At 35.8% G+C, this 24,346-nt stretch overlaps 1 protein-coding gene across 3 annotated transcripts; it reads left to right on the forward strand.

Moving 5' to 3' along the window:
- The first annotated feature begins 1,834 nt into the window (after positions 1 to 1,834).
- LOC121431577 lies at positions 1,835 to 19,695 on the forward strand. 3 transcript variants are annotated; one of them, XM_041629122.1, is made up of 4 exons: positions 1,835 to 2,110; positions 14,876 to 15,706; positions 16,630 to 16,944; positions 18,380 to 19,695. In XM_041629122.1, exons 2-4 carry the CDS (start codon positions 14,881 to 14,883, stop codon positions 18,664 to 18,666), a joined length of 1,428 nt encoding a protein of 475 aa, XP_041485056.1. In that variant the 5' UTR covers positions 1,835 to 2,110; positions 14,876 to 14,880; the 3' UTR covers positions 18,667 to 19,695. The 3 variants fall into 3 exon arrangements, with proteins under 3 accessions (XP_041485056.1, XP_041485054.1, XP_041485055.1); XM_041629120.1 differs by having other exon boundaries at positions 1,901 to 1,955; XM_041629121.1 differs by having other exon boundaries at positions 1,901 to 1,955; positions 18,392 to 19,695.
- Positions 19,696 to 24,346: the final 4,651 nt, after the last annotated feature.

Here is a 24,346-nt window from a genome sequence, read left to right on the forward strand (position 1 = left end):
AGTGGACAGTTGACCGTCGAGTATTTTTTTGTTTAAATGAGCGTAGTCCTGAAAAAGACAGTATACCAGAAAAGATTGAAGAGGCTTTAGTAGTTGACGGATGCGTACTCCTGCTCTGCACTCCATTCGCCGACTCAAGCTAGCATCTTCTCATTTATCCAATAACCCAACTACTCAAGCCTCTTTAACCTTTTCTGTTTTACAATCATTTTCAGAACTACACACATTTTCGAGAAATATTACTCTAGGACCTACTCTCAATCTTCCAATGTCTTGCCTGTCAATTAGATTCAACTATTTTATTTGTTAATTCAAGCAGAGCCATTCGAATAGAATGGTTGCTACGGAAGCCATACTGTGATAAAAAAAACAATCATTTACTGTTCTCAAGAAAATTATAGGTTTGTTTATAAATCAATCTAATATTTTTGAAAAAAAACGAAAAAACTGAGATGGGCCTATAGTTACTTATCTTTTAAACACCGGTGTAATTTTTGGCTATTTTAAGTTGTTCTGGAAATACTCCAGTATTAAGTGATACGTTGCATATATGACATAATGGTTCACTGATTGATGTAATAACTAATTTAACAATTTCAGGAGAACATTTAACTAATTCAGAAGCCTTGTTATTGTCAAAACGCATTACAATATTACAATTTTCCTGTTGACTTATAGGGGACAATAAAAAAAAGATTCAGAGTTAGGTTCATGTCCTAATTTTTACATCACATTGTGGAGAAACTTTGGCTAACTTAGTGCCCATTTCAACAAAAGAAATTGTTAAACCCATTTGCAATTTGGAGGGGTTCGGTAGAGACTTAACCATCACAGATTAAGGAACTGGTGGTATAATTTTTCTAGTTTTATTCAATGTTGATTTTATTACTTGCCACGTAGGATTAACAATGTTTTTGTACTCTTTATATTTAGTTCCATTGCTAGTGTTAGGTTTATGGATACTGTTTTTATATCGTATACTTTGTAGTAAATCATCAGTCATCCACGACTTAAGTTTTATTTTCTTTTGGATGTATTTTCAATGGAAAATTGTTATCATACATCTCACGGAATTTTTCTACAAATTTCTCATAAGCTAGATTGGTATCATGTAGGTTTAAAACTTATTCCCAAGTTGCATTTTCAATTTTATTTTTTAATTTTACTATATTTTCAGATGGATGTGAAAACTCTTCTAGGCTTAATCGTTCCACTGGTTTTATTTTGTTAACATTAATATAGGTTATGTAGAATATCGGTATAGTGGTAAGAAACCAGTACGACAATACACCAGACGGTGGACTGTACTGTTTCCAGAAGAAGAAGAAGAAGAAACATCAGAATATAACAGACCATTTTTAGTAGGAATATCAAATTGGTTATGAGCGTGGCACTTGAGGAAGTAATTTTAGTAGGTCTATGGATTAAAGGGATGAAAGAATACTGAACAAACAAACAAATATCAGTGTTAAGATCACCCATCAAAAACCCTTTTATTTTCTCTGGATAGGCCTAGTCTGATCTGGAGGTTGTAAAGCTCTACAATAAAGGAATTTATGCCACATGAAGGGTCTCGGTATGTAGTAGATCCATGATAAGAACAAAGGAAAACTCGATTGTGCCCCCCACCTTTGAGAAAAGATTTTAGCCCATGCTTCAGCACCCCCAGTAAAAAAAATGTTCCAAAGGCCCTGCAGCGGCCCTTGCTTAACGTGATAATAGGTCTATTATACCATGATTGTACTACCCCGGCTTATCCACTAAAAGAAATGACAATGACGTCATTCGGTCGTCAAAAGAGATTGGGAAAATACCAATACTTTTTTTAATCAGTTCACCACAAATGAAGTTGACCCGGAGCTTTATCAGATTTCCAAGGAAAGTGCCTTTTGATGACCACGATTGAATATCCGCAATGATCCGCGCAGAAAAGGGACTTTTTCTGTGGAGCACAGGTGAGGATTTCATTTGATTATGGTCCGTCTAGCGTATAATTTGACAAGATCAGAACCTTTATAAAAGCCAAGAGACTTCAGCGAATATTAAACATTTTTATGAGAGGACTCCGGTCTACTGCTTTCTTGTGTACTTGTCTGACAACATTTAGTTGGTAAGTTTAAGTTTTATTTTCTATCTTTTAAGAGAAAAATACGAGATTTGTCGAATGAATGTTCCGGATCTGGATGTGTACAGTGCCCGGGGGGCCACTTCCATTCACGAGTGGATACCATGCGCGACCAAGGGGTCTCGAAAAGCACCCTAAACACGTAATATCCATATTCTGAAAATGAACCCCTTAACAAGTATTGGCGTGTGAAACCCTACCCTTAACAAGTATTGGAAACAAAACGATACTCTTGGCAAATATTCCCTGAAATGAACCCCTAAACAAGTACAGGAATCTTTTATTGTTACGGTTCCTTCGGTCGTCGGCTTTACCTTATTTGGTTTAGTACGACCCCACTTCTACACCTCGCGCAAATCGGACTCTAAACACGAAGTGTTGGGGCAAAAAGGATCCTTTATAAAACATTTTAATTTTGTTTTATCATCCCCGCAAATTAGACCCTAAACACGTAATTTTCCTAGCGAAATAGATACCCTTTTTTCATTATTTTTGTATTTTTGACACCCTTATCACGTTACGTACGTAACGTGCCCTATCGTGAAAAAGACATCCTTTTTACGTGTTTTTTTGGTCGCGCATGGTATCCACTCGTCAATGTAAGTGGCCCCTCCGGGGTACAGTGCAGGACCGTTTTTGGTATAGCGCACCGGGTTAATGTTAAAGGGGAATGAAACCCTTGGAACAAGTAGGCTTGTGTCGAAACAGAAAAATCAAAGAATAAGAACAAAGAAAGTTTGGCCTTATCGTAAAATTTGTCATCTCTCTTCTTGTGTGTGTCACGTATGTTCATCACCCATCGGTTATGTATCAACCCAGCGGAGTTCGCCATTAAAGAATCCTATTCCACCACATGAAAGCCAGAACCGAACGTTTGCATCAAACTGCAATACATAGATTTCCAATTATATGGGAAAGTATGCCCTCACATATCAAAGATGAAATTGTATCTGGAAACATCTCAAAAGTTCTGAACCTCCTTCGTCGTGAAATTCTTTGTGTGTTTTTTGAATAATTAGATGTCTGATTTATAATATTTCTTTCTATAATGTTTAATTTATTATTTTCCTCATTGACCAATTTCAACTAAAGATCAAGTTTATTCATAATTTATACACTAAATTTAATCCGGCCTATTTCAGCCTCAACACCATGTCATTTGATCTCTCTTATATGGTTTTATCAATTCTTATTGTCCTATATGCCATATTTATGGTAGATGCAATATCATTTACAATTTAAATTTACGATTGCTTTAATGTTTGATTCTTATCATTCTCATGCTTGTAGATACATAATGATGTGATTGGGGAGGCATTGTGGGGGTTGACTTGAGGTGACAAAGTCACATGAATGACCATTGTATTTTGCCGATTCTAAATATCTTATTTTTATTTTCACCATTACTGTTATGACCTGGATGGGGTTGGGAGGTTTGGGGAGGAAGACCTGTGGGTCATGGCTATTAAGTTAGCCTTTTCCATACCCAGGCAGCCTCTCCAACTCTCATCCAGGTCTTATTTTCTCTATCATGTACAAGTTTGATTGATCTTGTCTTTGATCTGTTTGTATTCTTTGTCTTTTGAATGCCAAATAAAATAATAATAATAATAATAATAATAAAAGGCCTTTGCACAGTTTCAACGTTGGTGTCGTGATACTTTTCAATAAAGAAAATGTGTGTCGTACCCATGACAACATGTATTGTTGCTGGAATTTCCAGGAATTTAAAATGGATATGGTGTGATCAAACTATGAAAATTTATAACCCATATGTCAATGGTCATATCAAGACTTTAGTTCAGAATATCGTGCACAAATAAAGGCAGATCAGCCTAATTTCATATCATTGTCTAATACGTAATAGATCGAGTGTGGGGGTGGGGGTAAAACATTTCAACATTTTATTCTCTTTATTCTACCAAGTTCTCAATTTTTTTTATACTTTCTTTCTATAGTATGTCATTTTGTTGTTATTTCTTTGTATATTTCTGTTGAGTTTGACAACTCTCCGGTTTTTTTTAATGTGTAAGCTAGATGAATAGTCAGTGGATCTTGGGGCATATGGCAATTGAAATCACGTATGTCAAGTGGCGTTATCATCTGATCGGGGGAGGGGGGGGGGGGTGAGAGCAATATACAAGTAACGAGCTGCAATTTAAAAAAAATGGTGCCCCCCCCCCTCCATAAAGAGCTGTTTGTAGACGGGGATATATAAATCGTGTGTGAAGGGGGTGGCGGTCAAAGCAATATATTGAGTTAAAAATTCAACAAAAATATTTAAGGGTACCACCCCCCGGCCCGTCAAGAGCTATCAATAGACAAGGGCGGATCCAGCCTTTGCCAATGGGGGGAGGTGATTTTTTTTCAGCCAAATTTTCCCGATCGGCCGCTTGAAGTTGATTTTTGTTTGTATGTTGAAGGGGTAGTCTTGTGTCATTTCTAAGCTTTATATGTATAATAATCTTTATTTAAGTAGTGCGAGTGCAAAGAGCGAGCTTTTTTTCCAAGTATTTGTCCTAAAATTTAAATATTCTGGGCAATGTTTGTGATCCTCAATGTGTATCCACCAACTAAATAATTACTGCCAGCGCGAAGCGCGAACAGACAATTTATCTTATCAAAAAGGGATTAAAATATTTGATATTCCGATCTGTAAAAGGGACAATTTAGGCTCTGTATTTCAAGCACTTTGTGGGAAAATTGTTATAGGTGGATATGGATCACAGTTTGAAATAAGCTGATATGTTTCAATATATACCTTTGAGCTTTGACATATAGCACCCGGACATCCTTAGAACATTATGTCATCAAATGAAAATGATGACTATGTTCATATTTCTCTTCCAAAGCGCGAAATAGAACTTGTCAATATTCCATTTAAAAAATGACATAGTGATTAGGCCTATTAAATTGACATCTTATCTATTAATGTAATAAGCCTAATGAGCCCGTGAAAATCTTTTAGTATTATGGCTTGAAAACTGGACATTAAAAACACTTTTGTAATTATGATGCACGACTTAATATATTAAGAGGAAAGGATTAAGACAAAGTAATTTTACAGCTTCAACTGTAGTAAAGTATATTCATTTGCGAAAAAAGGTAATTCTTTTTTATCTTAAAACCGTTCCGGGGACATTCATAATGTAGTTTATATTCAAAGAAGTAAATTGTGTCAGGAACTCGTTGGCTGCAGTAAATAAATAGTTTGTATCATATCCAATTTTAGTCGAAGTGCCGGAATCGAGCTCTTTGGTATTAACACCGCTTGCAAACCAATTATGTACATTGAAGACTAAACGCTGACTAAACAAAAGAAAAATATAAACTGATTGAAATTGCCATTGCATACAATGACATACATGCAGTATTTTGTTTCTTTTACACAAAGAAAACTCAGACTATGCAGAAGCGGATCTAGAGGGGGGGGGGGGGTTGCACCCCCCCCCCCAAAAAAAAAAAAAAAATCCGCGGACCATTTTTTAAAATCTTTTTTTTAAACTTGTAATTTTATTTTATTCTATTTCTATGTATTCATTTAACCTCTATACCAAAAATAGTGGAGTTTTAGATGCAATAAAACGCCATTTTCACACACAGATTTTCAAAAATTTTCTGTACTGTGGGAGGGGGACATCCCCCTCCCACACCTCCCCCCTCGCTCGGTCCGCTCGCTTGGACTCGGTCGCTTCGCTCCCTCGCATACCACCCCAACCCCCCTTTATAAAAAGCTGGATCTGCCCCTGCTATGACACCCATCATGATTTTTGCTTACAATATGATTATATTTACATCACAATTTAGATAATTATAGACACCCCACGCACACATATGCGCTATGTATGCAGTCAATGTGAGTATGTTACATAATGCAATCTTGACTTAAATTTGCCTTTTGGTAATTCAGGAAAGAAATAATAATTCTCGAAAATGAAATCATTCATGTGTCAGGTTTATTCCGAGCATTTTCCAAAATCGTTTAGCCATCAATTTTCACAGATTAAGTGTCAAAATTAAGCATTAAAGTCCCGATTAAAGTGCAAAGTGATCATTACAAGGGAAAAGGTACGTAGAAAATATCACCTTACACCAGTATGGGACTAGATATCCGTCCCCGCAGACACGGCGATCAGCCAGTGTGCGCACGCTAAAATTTATCATTCTGCGGCTCGCGTGCTAGGAAAGAACTGGATTTTTCTCTCAATAACGAAACTCATCGTGGAAAAGGTTATCCAACATGCATTGATATACTCGTAAAATTTAGCGTCATGTATCATTTACACACAAAAAATAGAATATAGCCCTAAATTTTGGAGAACTATTAGTAAGCTGTTCGAATCTAACTATTTTCTTTTGAAAATGAAAAAAAATTACCTGATTTCAAATGCCTGTCTTTTCTTTAAAAAAAACTGGAGCACAAAATCCACCACCGTTATCATTTATGAAAAATTCTAAAAAATGTACTAAGATGCTTTTAAAGAAACTGAAAATTTAAGGGGATTCGAAAATAAGGATTTTGCAATGTTATATCAAATTTCTGTTATATTTTCATCAATTTTGGGATTGCATCGAAATGACTGATAATTCGAAGTCTACCCACACAGTGCTTGTAAATTTGGTATATGTTGGTACACTGATAGTTAACGTAAATGATAAACATTCATAGCCTCACTAAAATTTAACGATTCCATTGTTTTTATGATTTTAATGTCGCAGACATTTTAGAGAGTGAAAAAAAGTGATGCTCACGAACGTCTCTAACAATACGGCTAAGCGAGAAGACCTTTCAATGGCGCGCTCCACTGATTTGAGGCCGTGAACATACGTGGTGTGCGTTCGTTGTGTACAAAGTCAATGGGAGTGGAAAGAAGTAACCGCCGTTGACGAAATAAACGGCAGTGAATGGACTGGTGACATAAACCACGATACTGCCGAAAGGGCCAGAAAAATCGGACAAATGATAAGAAAGTTATGAGCATTCGAATATTGCAATCACTAATGCTATGGAGATCCTCCCATTGGCAATGCTACAAGGATGTGTGATGTCACATGTGAACAACTTTCCCTTTGATGGACTATAAAATACTCCCAAAATGTCTCTTTTGGCGTTTTCCTAAAGTGATACAAACTCTTAGATGTATTCTTTAAAAATATGTATTACATGGCCTTACAGAATATATGCTCTACTGATAGATGTGATAAAAGAGGCGGTTTAATTGAAATATATACTAAAGTAATGGGGAGAGTTGTTCACAAGTGACATGACACATCTTTGTCGCATTGCCAATTTGAGGATCTCCATATAGCATTAGTGATCGCAATATTCAAATGCTCATATCTTTCTCATTTGTCCGATTTTTCTCAAACTTTCGGTGATCTGTTTCTTTGATTTTTCTGTTTTCACACTATCTTGTTCCAAAGTTTCATTCTCCTTTAATGCTTATACGTCTTTCTTTGAATTAAGAACTTATTTTGGTATTTCACAGTTTATCGATTCCAGAGGTCTATAGGATATTTAGTGTTTCATATACCGAGAGTTATGGGTTTGATTCCATCATTTCTACCGAGACAATTAGAAACTGGAGACTTTTAATCTGTTTTTCATTCTTTTTTAAACTATACATTCAATTAGATTTATGCTCACATTTTCACCATGGTGCCAGGGTGACCAGATTTCACAAGATGAAATACGGGACAATTGACAAACGAAGATCAACAAAGAAGCCCACACAAAGTGTTAGACTTGTGAAAAAAATATAAAGAATTGGATGGGAAGGAGAACGAAAGAATGAAGGAGAGAAAGAAAAGAGATGATTGAGAAGGAAAGAAAATAAAGGAAAACAGAAAATAACAGAAAGTTAGAATAAAAGAAGGATGAAAGAAATAATAAGAGATAAAAAAGGTTTCCGTCATTCTTTGAAATGAATATAGAAAGACAGAAAGAAAGAAAGAAAAGAAAGGAAGGGGGATGAATAAATGTCTGAAAGACACAATAAAGGAGAGAATTAAAGGGGGAAAAGGATAAGAAAAAGGAGGAAAGAAATAATGAAGGAAATAAATATGTTTTCTTCATTCTTTGAAAGAAAGAAAAAAGAAAACTGGAAGGAAGGGAAAGATAAAAAGAAAGAATAAGGGAAAAGAATAAGAAGGGAAAAAATGAAGATAGGAAGAAAGAGTGGAAGGGAAGAATGAAGGGAGGAGAGAACGAAAAAAAGAGAGAAAATAATGGAAGGAGAGAAAGAACGAAAAGAAACAGGAGACGAAGAGAGAAGGAAGCCAAGGTAATTATAAGGAAAGAAAGAATGAAGGAAATAAAAAAGGATATTTGATAAAGAAGGAAAATAAGAGAAAGAAGGAAAGAAAGAAAAACGAACAGAGAGAGAGAGAAAAGAAAATGTCTAGGAAAGAAAGATAGGAAATAGATAGATAAATGGTTTATTAATAAAAATCAAGACATCATCGCGGCTAAGGCCGAAGTGCGATGTATTCATAATTAATAAAGACACAAAAATATTCAAACAATAACACAGATAATTACAAAATAAATAATACGGATAAAGTATGGTATTGGAAATAATGATAGATGGAACAAAAAAGGGCAAGCAGAAAGGATAGGCTATATATAAAAGAAAGAAAAAGGAAAAAAAATTCAAACTTCAAGTAAACAAAAAAAATCCAAACATGTAATAAAACTCATAATTTCATTTGGTGTTTTTTAAATGTATTTTTAAAATTTAAAAATAGAATGTTTTAGAAATGAATAAAATTTCAAAGTGAAACATATATTGTTTTTATATTGTTTTTTTTATATTGTTAAACTTAAAACTACACCGCGGCACACCAAGACTCAAAACGAAAGCTGAAACAACTAGATCTATAAAAAGTCAATAACTTGTTCCTCCGATTACATCTCCAAATCATTAATCTGAGAATCCATAGCATAATTATAAGATTTTCCCGCCGATTTTGTGATTATTTTGGTGGAAAACTGTTTATCATGTGAGATTGTTTTCACCATTGAGAATTTGCTTCGATCCTACATGCCTCGCTATAGTAGCCTGCCACACACAGGCAGGAGGCCAGTTGGTTTGCAATGTATTGGGTTAGCAAGAAATCACCGCAGAACTTGCAAAAGTTTACAGTAAACATGGTAAATATCGATTTAATTGTTGTCCCTGCTTCGTCAGCTGTTGGTTATTTAATGAAAGTTCGTCACTTTTTTATTCAAACAAGATATGTAGCTGGTATACAAAAAAATATTAAAACGGCTGTTTTGACTCGCCGTACGGCCGCCGTAGAACAAATGTGACCAATGTATCACCCTGCATGGTGCACTTGTATTTTTGTTCAGACCCGGGGTTTGTACTGTCATTACGAATATTTCAATATAGGAGGTTGCACTCTATATATACAAGCTTCGCTTTGTTATATTAGCTGCCTCCTCCGTTTTTTTTTAGAATCATTCAGTGAATTCAATTAGTTCAACTACACTGTAAAAACTGTGGTGTTAAAACTGACACCAGTTGGTGTTAATACAGGACCACACCCTGAGGTGTTAAAATTACACCCTATAGATTGAACATAACACAAAAAGTGTAAATATAACAACCAAAGGTGTTGTAATAACACCTATAGGTGGTAAACTAACACTGTCAATTAACACCGGAGTAAAATGACTGGTGTGGTCCTCTATGTACACCGGTTAACACCACGGTTTTTGCTGTGTAGTGATATTCATTTTATTAATATCAATATTATTACTTATTCCGGCATTAAATACACAAATCGTTCAATGTAAATACAAAAATACATTTTTAATAATTGAATATAAAAGTGAGAAAGAAAAGAGAATTGACACACTTTTGCGAGCCCTGATCCATGAAAATAATATTTTCATGGATCAGGATTCGCAAAAGTGTAAGTTTCACTGCAGCAGTGTGCAGTGAGATATATGTATTTTTTTAGGCTGTTTACATTTCTTGATATATGTTGTTTTAATTGAATTTCCACTTTCCTAGATGTTTCATTTCTGCACTCATCTTTTTCGTAAGCCTTTTCTACATACAGTCCAATAGGGCATGTCATGTGTTAATGTATAGGCATAGAGAAAGCCAAGTCGAAGAGCAAACTATAGGTCCACCCGTATACAGTGCGTATAAAAAACGGGACAGATTTGAAAAGTCTATATTGTTTTGTTTTGTTTTAAATTATGATATCTGTATTTTGGTGTCAATACTCTGGAGTCTTATCCTTAAAATGCCATTAAAATAATTTAGTTTCGTTCATGCTTGAGCGAACACGGAATGTTTTTGTCTGGGGTTAAAAAGGAGGCTTGCGCTAAAATGGCATAAAATGATGGTTGGACTTTTTGCTAATCAGCAGACTTCCTCCCTTTTCATTATCTTTGCCATAATTTTCGAATTGTGCGGTCAAAATTCATTTCCAAATCTACTTATTTGCTCGAATAGTTCTGTTGTTCCTTTTTGATATGTTGTCTTTTAGCTTTGAATATTCCTTCGTTATACCCCCGTCACACTTATTCCGATTCAGCAGGAATCGAGCAGAACCAGCCGGAATAAAGAACTTTCAAAATTCGTGCCACATTCGGGAGGGAATTTGAAATTTTCACTACTTTTGCAAAAATGTCGTTCGAATACTTAGAACGTCCTTCGATCCCGCCTTGAACGATTCTTGCACATTCCGGGTGTATTGACTGTCGAACAGGGTGACCAGACGTCCCGTATTTCCCGGGATCGTCCCGTATTTTGCTCCTTTGTCCCGGCGTCCCGACAAACCCTTCCCGGGACGCCTATTTGTCCCGTATTTCAGAATATTGAACAAAATGTAGTTAATACATTTAAAAGTGACGAATTTTCATCAAATAACCAAAGGATGACGAAGCAGAGACAATAATAAAATCGATAACTAAACTTGCAAGATCTGCAGTGATTTTCTTGCTAACCCATTATAAAACCAACTGGTCTCCTGCATGCCTGTGTGTGCATGACAGGCTACTAGCTAGGAATGTAGGATCGGAGGAGATTCTCAATTGTGCAAACAATGACATGATAAACAGTTTTCCACCAAAATAATCACTAAATCGGTGGAAATAATTAATATGGATTCTCAGAGTACTGATTTGGAGATGTAATCGGAAAAGTTATATTAAGTTTTCATAACTAGATCTAATTGTTTCAGCTTTCTTTTTAAGTCTTGTTGTGTATGATGCTGCGATGTTTCATCCAAAAGGGTGGTCCGGGCTGAAAATATTTATATCTTAATACATAGAGTAGAATTCACTGAGCAAAATGCCGAAAATTTCATCAAAATCGGCTAATAAATAATAAAGTTATTGAAGGTTAAAGTTTAGCAATATTTTGTAAAAACAGTCGTCATGCATATTCATTAGGTGGACTGATGAGGTCACATCTCCACTTTCCGTTTTCTTATGTTATTACATAAAATCATAATATTTTCATTATTTCATACTTGTGTGAATAATATGTCTCCCTTATAATGAGATAAGTTGCAGCAATAAATATCTAATGCACTAAATCAGTTGTCAATCCAATTTTTCTAGTTCTTGAAGGAAAAAAATTGAATAAACCTCATTTCATATAATAAAATACAAAAGAACAAGTGGAGATGTGACATCATCAGTCCACCTAATGAATATTCATGACGACTGTTTTCACAAAATATTGCTAAACTTTAAAATTCAACAACTTTGTTATTTGTTTTTTCGATGAAATTTTCGGCATTTTGCTCAGTGAAATCTACTCTATGTATTAATATATACATATTTTCAGCCCGGACCACCCCTTTAAGTTGACAGTGTTTCACTTTGAAATTTTATTCAATTCTAAAACAGTTCTAGTTTTTTAAATTTTAAACGTATATTTAAAAATCACCAAATATCATTATGATTTTTGTTAGATGACTGGATTGTTTTTGTTTGCTTGAAGTTTGAAATTGTTCCTTTTTCTTTCTTTTCTATCCTTCTTTGTTCATCCTTCTAACCTTCCTGCTTCCTTTTTTTGGTTCCATGTATCTTTCTTTCCTATATTTCCTTCCTGATCCTTTATCTCTCCCTCTGTCATTTTTGTCTCGCCCACCAGAGGTGAAGGCGAGACTTAGGGATCCAAATGTTGCCCGTCGTCCGTCCGTCCGTCACAAACCTTATTACACATAACTCCACAACCGTAAGTCACTTTTCAACCAAACTTGGATAGTAGATGGACTTGGGGGACCTGCGTGTTATATGCTGCAGTCGGAGGTCACATGGTAAGGTCAAAGGTCATTTTCAGGTCAACGTTAAAGTTTACATGCAAGTCAACGTTAAAGTTTACATGCAAGACTCTCTTATGACTCCTAACTCCGCAACCGTAAATCACTTTTCAATCAAACTTGCTTAGTAGATGGACTTGGGGGACCTGCATGTTAGGCTGCAGTCAGAGGCCACGTGGTAAGGTCAAAGGTCATTTTCAGGTCAACGTTAAAGTTTACATGCAAGACTCTCTTATGACACACAGCTCCATAACCATAGGTCACTTTTCAACCAAACTTGGATGGTAGATGGACTTGGGGGACCTGCATGTTATGCTGCAGTCAAAGGTCACATGGTAAGGTCAAAGGTCATTTTCAAGTCAACCTTACCTAACTCCGCAACCGTAAGGTGCTTTTCAACCAAACTTGGATGGTAGATGGACTTAGGGGACCTGCATGTTATGCTGTAGTCGGAGGTCACACAATAAGGTCAGAGGTCATTTTCAGGTCAACCTTACCTAACTCCGCAACCGTAAGGTGCTTTTCAACCAAACTTGGATGGTAGATTGACTAGGGGGACCTGCATGTTATGCTGCAGTCGGAGGTCACATGATAAGGTCAAAGGTCATTTTCAGGTCAACATTAAAATTTACGCGCAAGGCTCGATGTTAAGGCAAGTGTTATTCCATCCCAGTCATATCACAATTAAGTTTCGATACAATTCTGTTGCATGCCCTCGCGAATCACGATATTTCTGGTTATTTTCATACGTGGGCGAGACACAAAATCGCTTTTGCCTTGTTCTTTCTAGCTCTTACCTGCCTTCTGTCGTTCATTCTTTCTTTCCTTAAACTTTTCTTTACTTCCTTCTCCCTTCCTCTCCTTTTCTTTTCGTTCTTCCTCTCTTCATTTTTTCTCTTTCCCCCTTTTTTTCATCCTTTATTATATTTTCCCTTTTATAATTCTTTCTTTCCCTTCCTTCCTTCCTGTTCTTCTTTCTTTTTCTTTCAAAGAATTAGAAGGAACCATTTTTCTTTCCTTCATTCTTTTTTCCTCTCCTTTTTTCTCTTTCTTTTTTGTCCTTCTCTCCTTTATTTTGTTTTTCACACATTTATTCATCTTCCCTTCCTTTCTTTGTCTTTCTTTGTACATTCAATTCAAAGAATGCTTTTAACTTTTTTCTCTCTTTTATTCCTTTCTTTCATCCTTCTTTTATTCTAACTTTCTATTATTTTTTCCTTATTTCCCCTTCATTTTTTTCTTTTTTTCTCCTCAATTCATCTCTTTTCTTTCGTCTTTTCTATCTCTCCTTCATCATTTCGTTCACCCTCCCTTCCAATTCTTTATATTTTTTCACAAGTAGCCTTTCTTTCATCCTCTTATTCTAACTTTCTTTTATTTTTTTCATTTATTTCCCCTTCATTTTTTTCTTTCACTCTTCTCAATTAATGTTTTTATTATCGATTGTCCCGTATTTCAATTTGTGAAATCTGGTCACCCTGCTGTCGAATGCAGTTCGAATACAGTCGGAACACAGGAAGAATATTAAGAATGCTGTTAGAATGCAGTCAGAATGCACTTCGAATGTCGTTCGATATTTCTCCACTCTGAATGCACCGAAAGTTTTGAACATGAGCAAAACATTCGGGCCGGTCACAAGAATGGACCCGAATGTCTGGAATGCACTCAGAATGCAGTCAGAATTTTTAGAATGCGCTTCGAATATCCAGGAATGTACCAAGAATTTTCATTCCGACGGCATTCCGGCTCATTCCGCCTCTAGTGTGACGGGGTTTTAGGCAACAACAATTTTTTAAAACCAAAGTATGGGAGAGCGTGTTTTTTTTTCAAATCCTTTCATTGTGTGCTACAAAGGTTATGGTGCCTTTGAACAGTGGCATACTAGTGGGTCAGGGCTCGGGGTACTCCTCCCCCCCCAATAAAAAATCCTGACCAAGAAAAAAAGTGGAAAGGAAAATAACAGAATACATAGAAAGTGAAACATGATATTATTTTCTGAATATTATGTCCAAATCACAAAATTTGATATTTCAATAAAAAAAGTGGAAATTATTGCTTGCTGGCTTCACAACTTCTTAATACATTTACCAGGTCTGCCATATCTTGCTCCATTGACTCAATACATCATTGCCATTGAAAAAACATTAGTTTCTATTAGTTATTTGCATTAGTTATTAAATATATTTTGTAAAGCGCATAGAGTCTTTTGACTATTATTCGCTATATAAATTTCAAATATCATTATTATTAAAACATGAATCCTTTCCTGGTTGTCCTGTCAAGCACATAATTAAACTTTGTCAAACTTCGGCCCCCTCTCCCTACCGTTCAAGGATCCTTCCAACATAGTTCGGGCCGTGTGATAAGCAACTTTTCCATTGTCTGAACGGTAGTCGGCGGAGCAAATATCAGCGGAAGTTTTTTTTAGGTTTTCTAAACTATTATTATTTTATTTTTCAGATTTGATGATGGAATCGATCCTTTGCTTCGCTCTGATCGGATTATGTTCCATCAGTTTTGTCATTGCTGGTTGCCCTTTGCCTGGAGATCTTCCCACGAAATGGCACGGCAACGATGTCTTCTTATGTGCCCGAGTGTACGAGCACGCAGACCACCAGGCCCACAGATCATGCTATGGCGCACAACGAGATATCCCCAGTGAGGGAGACTTTGCCGGTGCTAGAAGTGACTGGTGGAACGACCGAATATCTTCAGTCGTTGTTCGACCTGGATGCCGCCTCTCCGTGCACTGGGACACAAGATTTCGTGGAAGCGCGTTCCATCTGAACAGTGGGGTTCATAAGCATCTTCGTGGTTGGAATGATGAGATCTCTTCGTGGTCTTGTGTGTGCGAGTACACAAACGCCCCATTGATGTGTACCCCTACGGATTCGTTTAGGACATTAAAGAGTTGTCAAAACCCAGGGAGCTTAGAAATGAAATGCGAGTATTGGGCACAGAAGGGGTTAGTCTTAGGAAATTCTGTTACGAACGGAAGAAGCGTGTCCACGACCGTTGAAGCGACAGTTGGTGTGACTATTAAGAAGGTCTTCAGTGCTAGCCTGGGCGTTTCACATACAACGTCGTACGATTGGTCCCAAACAAGGAGCACTGACTACAGTTCGGTAGTCACGCACAAAGTCTCGTGTTCTGTACCAGCGGGTCGCCGCTTAGATATTCGACAAGTCATTGGCGAATGTGGCGATACGAATGTGTTCACAGGACATTATGAGTGTCGAGACAGCGAGATTCCAGACGGAGCAAGCCAGAGGGAAAATCCCGAAAATCCAGGTATGTCGGCCTATATTCTATTAACCTCCTCATTAATCATACACCGGGGGAGGGGGTACTCGACCAAAAAAGTAGTAGGTATGTGCCGCGGGCGAGGCAAAAACAGAGGCCTTGGAGCTGGCTTATTGTAAAAAGGAGGGTCCTCGGAACGACCTTCGACGGAACTGCAAATGTTTGTGAAAACGGGGGTCCTTGGAACGGGTCGCCTGCGTGTGAGTGCGTATGCATCCCTATGGAACGTGCATACAGCTAGCCCGGCGGCACGGGCGCCGGGTGCGCTAGCGCAGAGGCGATGGTCGGACAGCGCTCTGCGGTCGCTTTCCACCAAATTGCGGCTCATTGTAGCAGATCAATGCGGCCGGAACCGCGTAACGGAAAATATGCGAAGCTTTGGTGCAGATTTCTTCTTTTTTTCTCGATAAGAAGAAAATGCTATGCTTTGGAGCGGCTTTCTTTGTTCTTTTTCTCAATAAGACAAAAATGCTAGGCCTATGCCTTGGAACGGAAATTTGAGTGTAAAAATGGGGGTCCCCTCCGCTGCACATACCCACTATGCATTATATGCTGAGTGCCCCCCCCCCCGGCATACACCCCGATGTGTTTTGGAACTAGAGTCACTGTAAACATTTTATTTTAGAAAGGCTAGCTTCAATAAATTTTAATAAGCACATATATGTCAATGATGATTGGTTCAATCACGTCATTTGGTTTCTTGGTCGCCAAAATGTCAAAATGATTTGGGATTATACGAACTTCCCATTCTATCAAAGATGTCATACACAGGCATGTATAAGTGATTGGCTCGACCACAAAGAAGCTACAAAGAAGTTAGCGTCAAAATGTTAACCCACCTGTATACATTTTAATCTATAGGCCTATTACTGGTCTTACATTAAAAATATATTCTCTTTTCTTCACTTTAGGGCAGTCCGGAGGCCCGTCTACTTCATACACAGCAGTGGGTTGCTACAGGGACCAGACAGTGCGTGCAATAAGTGGTGGATTTGTTACCTATCATCAACCGATCGCCAGTTGTTTCGAGAGAAGCAGGCTCGCCGGGAACGAATACTTTGCTATCCAGGCCGGTAACCAATGTTTCACTAGCAGTGATGCTGGTCAAACCTACAATCAGTATGGTCCTTCTGACGCCTGCCAAGACGGTAGAGGAGGCAGTTGGGCAATGACTGTCTATCGCATTAATCAAGGAAATCAGGGACAAAACCAGAGAGAAAATCCAGGTACACCCCCATGACAATATCCATTATTTTACAGCATTCGTTAAATTGTGGATATGTCCGCTGTTGTATACCCTTTAAAGCAGATACGAACCAATAGCGCCATCTCGAGTCCAGGACTCGACCTCAACTTCTCATACCTGGTGGGTGTTTCATAAAGCTGTTCCTAAGTTAAGAGCGACTTTAAAAATGACTGGTGAACCTTTCTTACGCGCGTAACCATCGCCAATAAATATACAATTTACCACAATAAAGGATCACCAGTCGTTCTTAAAGTCACTCTTAACTTGCGAAAAGCTTTATGGAAAGGCCCACAGGCCAGTTTCCTGACCCATAATGCTAGTGTAGTCTAGTTATAGACCCACTTAAATTCATATTCATTTATTACATATCTCTTTCTTATATCTATTTTTAATTACTTTTTAATTTATTTATTCTAACATATTTATAGAGGATGAAAAATAGCAGAAGTTGTTTTACATCAGGGTCAGACACGAGCATACAAAATTCGTAAAAACGAGCATTATGACATGATACACAAACGATAATGAAAAAAAAATAGGCTGTCTACCATGTTAGAAACAACGGATTATTTACCCCTAAAAAATTGGGTATTTTGACGACCAGAATCTATGGGGCTGAAGTCCCCCCCCCCCACGATCTCTGACATCGATCCCTTGCCAATCGACACAATTTTCTAAACCCCATTACTATTCTCAAAGGGGTATTCCGGGCTGAAAATAATTATATATCAATAAATAGGGTCAAGATCAACAAGCAAAACGCTGACAACTTCATCAAAATCCGATAACAATGTTATTGAATTAAAAAAAGCATTCAAGCTACAGGTTTATCACAGAAAATGTAGATAGGGGTGATTAGGAGCCAGAGTGGAGAGGATATCAAGGATTTGCCCAATCTCTCCCCATTATCATTATTCTTATTGTAATTATTGTTACTATTATACTATTATTATCAGTATTCGACTACTATTATTGTTCTAATTGTTATTCTTCTTCTTCCTTTTCTTATTACAATTATTAATAATAATTATAATATTACTATTATTATTACTATCAATATTATTATTGATAATTATTATAACTACTACTACTACTACTATTATTCTCATTATTCTTCTCCTCCGTCTTTGTTATTACTATCATTAATAATAATATTATGGTTATTATCAGCATCATTACTATTATTATTATTATTGTTTTAGTTAATATTATTTATTATTATTATTTATCATCATCAATACTATTATTGTTCTTATTGTTATTCTTCTTCTACTTCTTTTTCTTCTATACTATCAATGATAATAATATCAATATCATTATTGTGCTATTATCATTGTCATCGTTACTAATAATTTGTTGATAGTAATTATCCATGGGTCTTACATTAAAAATATATTCTCTTTTCTTCACTTCAGGGCAGTCCGGAGGCCAGTCTACTTCATACACAGCAGTGGGTTGCTACCAAGACCAGGCAGTGCGTGCAATAAGTGGTGGATTTGTTACCTATCGCCATCAACCGCTCGCCAGATGTTTCGAGAGAAGCAGGCTCGCCGGGAACGAATACTTTGCTATCCAGGCCGGTAACCAATGTTTTACTAGCAGTGATGCTGGTCAAACCTACAATCAGTACGGTCCTTCTGACGCCTGCCAAGACGGTAGAGGAGGCCACTGGGCAATGACCGTCTATCGCATTAATAATTAACCCATATGGCATCTGGCGATGCAGGATTTCATAGGGGGGGGGGGGGTGCAAATAAAATCCGTCACTTTCATCTGCCATAAATATTTTGACAAGCAAAAACGTGGGCGTGGTAAAGGATTTAACTAAAATCGAATGATCATAATTGCTTTACCCAAATAAAAATCTGAAAAAGTGGATTTTTTTTTCGAAAATAGGTTTGTTTCCGACCTCCTATCGCAGGGTACTGATTGTATACATCTTTTAGAGGGAGACGTGATACGCATACCCCACCCCAATCCTTTTCTGGACTCGAGCTAGCTTATTGATGGTTACTTGATAATAATGATATAGTTATTCGTCAAAACATGGGCAATGTATTTAGTATTTCATTTTGACTTTTGGTGGGCTCAAATCAGGACCGCTAATTCCATAGAGACTCACGGTCATTTTCATGGAAACTTGATCGTTATTGCAAGTTGAGCCATCTTTTACAATGGTCGTTACCATAATGGTCAGTATTTTATGAAACGGGTCCAGTAGATGTTGCATAATATGGGTGAGGTTTTTTTATGTACATGTATAATATGCGTATTTTGTGTAATAATGTCTACTTGTCATATGCCATTTTAATATGGATTTTAATTGCGTAATTAATGTTTGATTGCTTGATTCCCATAAATATTTTAGTGAGAATAACCATATATCTTCCTTTTTATACATTTCTTATCTTTTAAGTCCATTGATAGTTTTAACACAATTTTTTATCATCTATGGTGCATAAAAGTTCCGTCCGAAAATACTTACTTTGATTGAATTGAAAATTTTAATCATTACAATAACTTGAAGAAAAAAAAATAGATTGACTTCTTTTCTTCGGTATAGCGGCCCGTATGTGCAACGTCGTCATAATATTGTACTTTGATCCATATCCACTGTATTTTGTAATTTTCATATTAACTATATCTTTTATATAAAACATTTTGACATTTTCCTTTGTCATCTGGTCGGATATCCTTCTATTAATAAATCATTCTTACTCGCGTTAATAAACTAACAGTTCTTCGTGTATTTATTTGGTGAGGCGGGGGCGGAATTGTTTTTCCTACAATTTTTCGGGCATTTTTTTTCTTCTCTGTATATATACAGATAAGCCGTTTTGGAGTCTTTGAATATGGTTGCAAACTTTGACATGTACTTTGTTCAAAGTCTCGCCTTACTTTTTATCCAAGAGAAATTTTCATATTAAAGCCCTTCATGACAAAGCAGCCTTTGTCAAAATTCCTTGAATCAAAACAACAGTGTCTCCCTGTACACTAGCCAAACGACATTTGCATTTTTTTTTCGTCAGCTCCCAGTAGGCTGATCTTTCCCAGTTCTCCAATTTTCAACAAAGACCTCTAAGCTGTACACTGTGATTTGACGGCATTTTTAAACCGTCCCCGTTGCATTAGCGAGAATAGACCAGTTCGTAGTTACTTCATGGGCAATTTTGGTCAAATGACCTTTTATTTCTTTCATCATGATAGGCAGATTTCAAAGCAAGATATTACGTAAGCTTGCCTTACATAGCAGGATTAAGAAATTGAATAGACCATGTGACTAGAATAGCACACCAATGAACACTTAATGAAGGTATTTGTTGCATTCCTACTTTGAATGCATATCATAGCATGTTGCACAATGTACTTGACAAACTGTGAAATACCAGTCGTTCGTGGAAGCATTGTTGTTTTTTGTGGATGTAAATGAAAACGACAATTCAAAAGAATATATGAATAATCAAGACATCAAAGTTGGTGCTTATCTCATTAGATTTTAAAGCACCATGTCATTTTAGTACAAATGACCTTCTGATCATGCGTAGAATCTTTTGATCATGCGCAGAAAAGAACTACGAACTGGCTTATTCGCTATTATCATGATTATAACACAATGGCCCCTCGTCTAAACTCTGGTTTAATTAAAAATGTGGTCTAAAGTAGTCTCTAGGGCCCGTATTCTGAAGTCAGGTTTAATTTAAACTCGGGTTTAAAGTTGTAGTTTAAGTATGGTAAGCCAAAAGTATCAGAATTTTTATTAAAGGTCAAGTCCACCCCAGAAAAATGTTGATTTGAATAGAGAAAATCAAACAAGCATTATGCTGAAAATTTCATCAAAAACGGATGTAAAATGAGAAAGTTATGACGTTTTAAAGTCTCGCTTATTTTTCACTAAACAGTGATATGCACAACTCAGTGACATGCAAATGAGACAGTCGATGATGTCCCTCACTCACTATTTCTTTTGTTTTTTATTATCTGAATTATACAATATTTCATTTTTTACAGATTTGACAAGGGCCAACTTGATTGAACCATATAGTATTAACCAATGCTAATCGCACATGTTCAGGGAGGGATTAATCATTGTTTCACACGACAACAGGGACAAAATCCATACTTAAACCACAATTTTAAACTTGATATCAGAATACGGGGTCTAGTAGTCTATGGATAGCTAATTGTAACGGGTATCTATATTAGTACAAGTTCAATTGTCAGCTTATTTGATACTCTTCTCCAATTCAATTAAATTCATTTATTTAATTACAATAAAAGAAACATATGTCATACAATAGCATGGATACTTAATTAAACATTAGCAATAAGATATTAAAATATAATATTAAAATATAATATACAATATTAAAAACAAAGAATACATCAGTATTGGAATAGGGTGGTCATAAAGAACCAAGTGGAATTGTCTAGACAACCACCATTGATAAGAATACAATATAGAATTGGATTAATTCGATTAATGAATTGAATATAGTAAAAATAATTCATGAACAGCTAATGGACAAATAATTATACAACTAACCCAAAACAAGCAGTGCAGTACAGAAACAAATTTAGGTACGGTTGATTAAATAAAATTTAAATTTTCTTTTAGAAAATTAACATACATGTACATGCGTTGATTTCATGCATTACTGATTGGGAATAATTACTGAAATATAATTAATGAAAAACTTCACTTCACCGTTAAAACATGAGGAAATTGCCTTGTTTAGATAAAAATATATAATGAAAATGGATTTTTTTAAATTGTTGGCTTCCAATAATTTTAATACAAAATTGGAAAATAGCCTCATTTAAACTAGACTTCAGAATATGGGCTGACACTCCCAGACATTTCTTAATAGTTTGGTTTACAATGGGCTAATGTATTTGGCATTTACTGTTTACCATATTTAAACCACGAATGAAAACCAGGTAAACCAAACGGGTTAATAGTTCAAGATGTTGGTATATAGCCTTTCATACTTTCAAGAGAAAATCTGTTTTCAAGTAGATATATTGTTTTTATACAAATGGGTTGCACATTGAGAATTTGCGATTTACGACGGTAGTGTGACCAACAATTACAAGTTCACTGCTTACCCAGAAGGAAAAAAAAAACAAAACGATAAAAAACTGAACCTGAAGAATTCCAACTAGTAAATCTGGAAATTTGAACATTGGATTGCTGGTCTGAAGAGTAATACATTTCCAGTAATGTCGTGCTGGTCCAGTTGAAAAATTAAAGGAAACCAAAACCCAAGCAGAAAAGCAATCTTATTTGAAAGAGTAAAATGAGAGGAACAATTTCAAAAAAAGTTTCATCAAAATCGGTTATGAAATAAGCAAGCTATGGACGTTTAAAAGGGGTCTTGATGTACTTTCCATGGAGATCCTCAAATTGGCAAATGTGCTTCAAAATGGCTGATTTTGTGGACAACTCTCCATTTGTTTTGTACACAAATTTTCAGATTTTCCCCTTTATTTGAGATATTTCACGTTATCTTCTCCTGACCTTGACATATGTGGTGTGAATTATATTTTCCCATGACATACTTTGTGCTCGGAAGGAGGCAAGTTGCATTTTAAAAGATATGAGGAAAATCTGAAAATTTGTGTACAAAACGAATGGAGAGTAGTCCACAAAATCAGCCATTTTGAAGCACGTTTGCCAATTTGAGGATCTCCATGGAAAGTACAACAAGACTTTTCAAACTCCCATAACTTGCTTATTTCATAACCGATTTCGTTGAAACTTTTTCTAAATTGTTCCTTTCATTTTACTCTTTCCTACAAGATTGCTTCTCTTCTTGGGTTTCGGTTTCCTTTAAACAGGAAGAATGCCATAGGTTCTGTTTGCGCTATGTCTTGAAAATAGAGAAAGCGAAGTGCTGATGCGTTTTCCCATCCGACCTATAACTTCGTAAATGTTAAGATCCCAAATGCCTTACCAAAGAGTGGCCATACAGGGATTTGAACCCCGTTCTTTGTTGTTAGTGATTCCTCCACTGGACCAAGAGACAAGACTGAAGAGCCAGTTGTGGAATTTTATTTATTGCACATTCAAAATGATTTTTCACATTACAAACAGAAATTGATACAGTCTGACTAATTCCTCCACATTGTGCCATAGATATAGAAATAGAAATGAAAAAAACCCAAAACAACAAAACTGTTATGTCGACTATGTAAACAAAAAATGAATGATTTTCATTTCTTGGAAAATTTCTCAGGTTAACTGGAACGTATATAAAGACAATGTGAAAGGATATGATTTATATTTCAAGGCTTAAATTTGTTGTTGTGATGAATCAAAATATGTAGTGTATAAGTATCAAGTCAGTGATGGAAATAATGAAAATGTACAACTGAAAATAAAGTAATATAAGATTAGTTTTGTATATATTGAAATATTAGGAATTAAGTTAAAATGTGAATTGAATAATGCATTAATTTTCTTATGATAAAATGTTTGATAAAAAAATTGATGAATGAGATAGTCATCATTTTGCTTTCTTTTTTTAAATAAATGATTTATAAACTCTTATAAATAAGAAAAGTTGTAGTAAAAGGAGTAGACACCTAGGATGTGCAAAAACACAAAGCTGCATGTACATAACAGTAAATTAATGATAATTCAATTCAATTCAATTCTTTTATTTCATTTCCATTCAAAACATAATACAAAGTAATATAAAACAATACAAATCAAATACAATTTTACAGAAGGGCATTCTTACTTCGTAAAAAAAACAACAACAGTATAATATAGAGCATAAATGGAAATGGAAATGGAAATAATAACATTAATAAGCGGATACAACCACTTCATCATTTAATGGCAGAAATGATTTTAGGAAGGGTTTCCAAAATTGGCCAAGGAAGTATGATGAGTTTTCATCAAATTGATGTAATAGTATATGGAGAATAAAATATATAGAAAATTTGTATATCTACCAACATTTTCAAATCCAATGTTTTTTATATAAATTTTGTATCCATTTCAAAAAGGTCACTTTCCATAAAATATTCTAGTTTTCTCATTCGTTGGCACTTCTCAAAATATCTGACCCTTTGTCAAGAATTTATGTGGATTCCAGGGCCACGTCTTCCAAAGAGTTACGATTGATCATCGTAACACTGGAAATCCATCAGTGTCATAATTTTTTTACAGGGAATTTGCAAAATGTCCCTTGTAAACAAAGGAGAACACACCAAATTGTCAAGAAATCAATGAATTTATGGTTATACAATCATATCTACAATTTTTTAAAAAACAAACATGCATTTTATTATGTTGACTTTGCTGGCTTTCCATAGTTGCGATTGATCGGATCAGTCGCGACTCTTTGTAAGACGATCCTAACAAATACATCCGT

The sequence above is a fragment of the Lytechinus variegatus genome, chromosome 18 (assembly GCF_018143015.1).
Source record: "Lytechinus variegatus isolate NC3 chromosome 18, Lvar_3.0, whole genome shotgun sequence".
Classification (NCBI taxonomy): domain Eukaryota; kingdom Metazoa; phylum Echinodermata; class Echinoidea; order Temnopleuroida; family Toxopneustidae; genus Lytechinus; species Lytechinus variegatus.

What these genes read in the sequence shown, in the direction of transcription:
- LOC121431577 (XM_041629120.1), top strand. Translation starts at nt 1,916, where the DNA reads ATGATCCGCGCAGAAAAGGGACTTTTTCTGTGGAGCACAG. An exon ending in ACTTTTTCTGTGGAGCACAG is followed by an intron (nt 1,956 to 14,875) that starts GTGAGGATTTCA and finishes TTTATTTTTCAG; the next exon opens with ATTTGATGATGGAATCGATC. An exon ending in GGAAAATCCCGAAAATCCAG is followed by an intron (nt 15,707 to 16,629) that starts GTATGTCGGCCT and finishes TCTTCACTTTAG; the next exon opens with GGCAGTCCGGAGGCCCGTCT.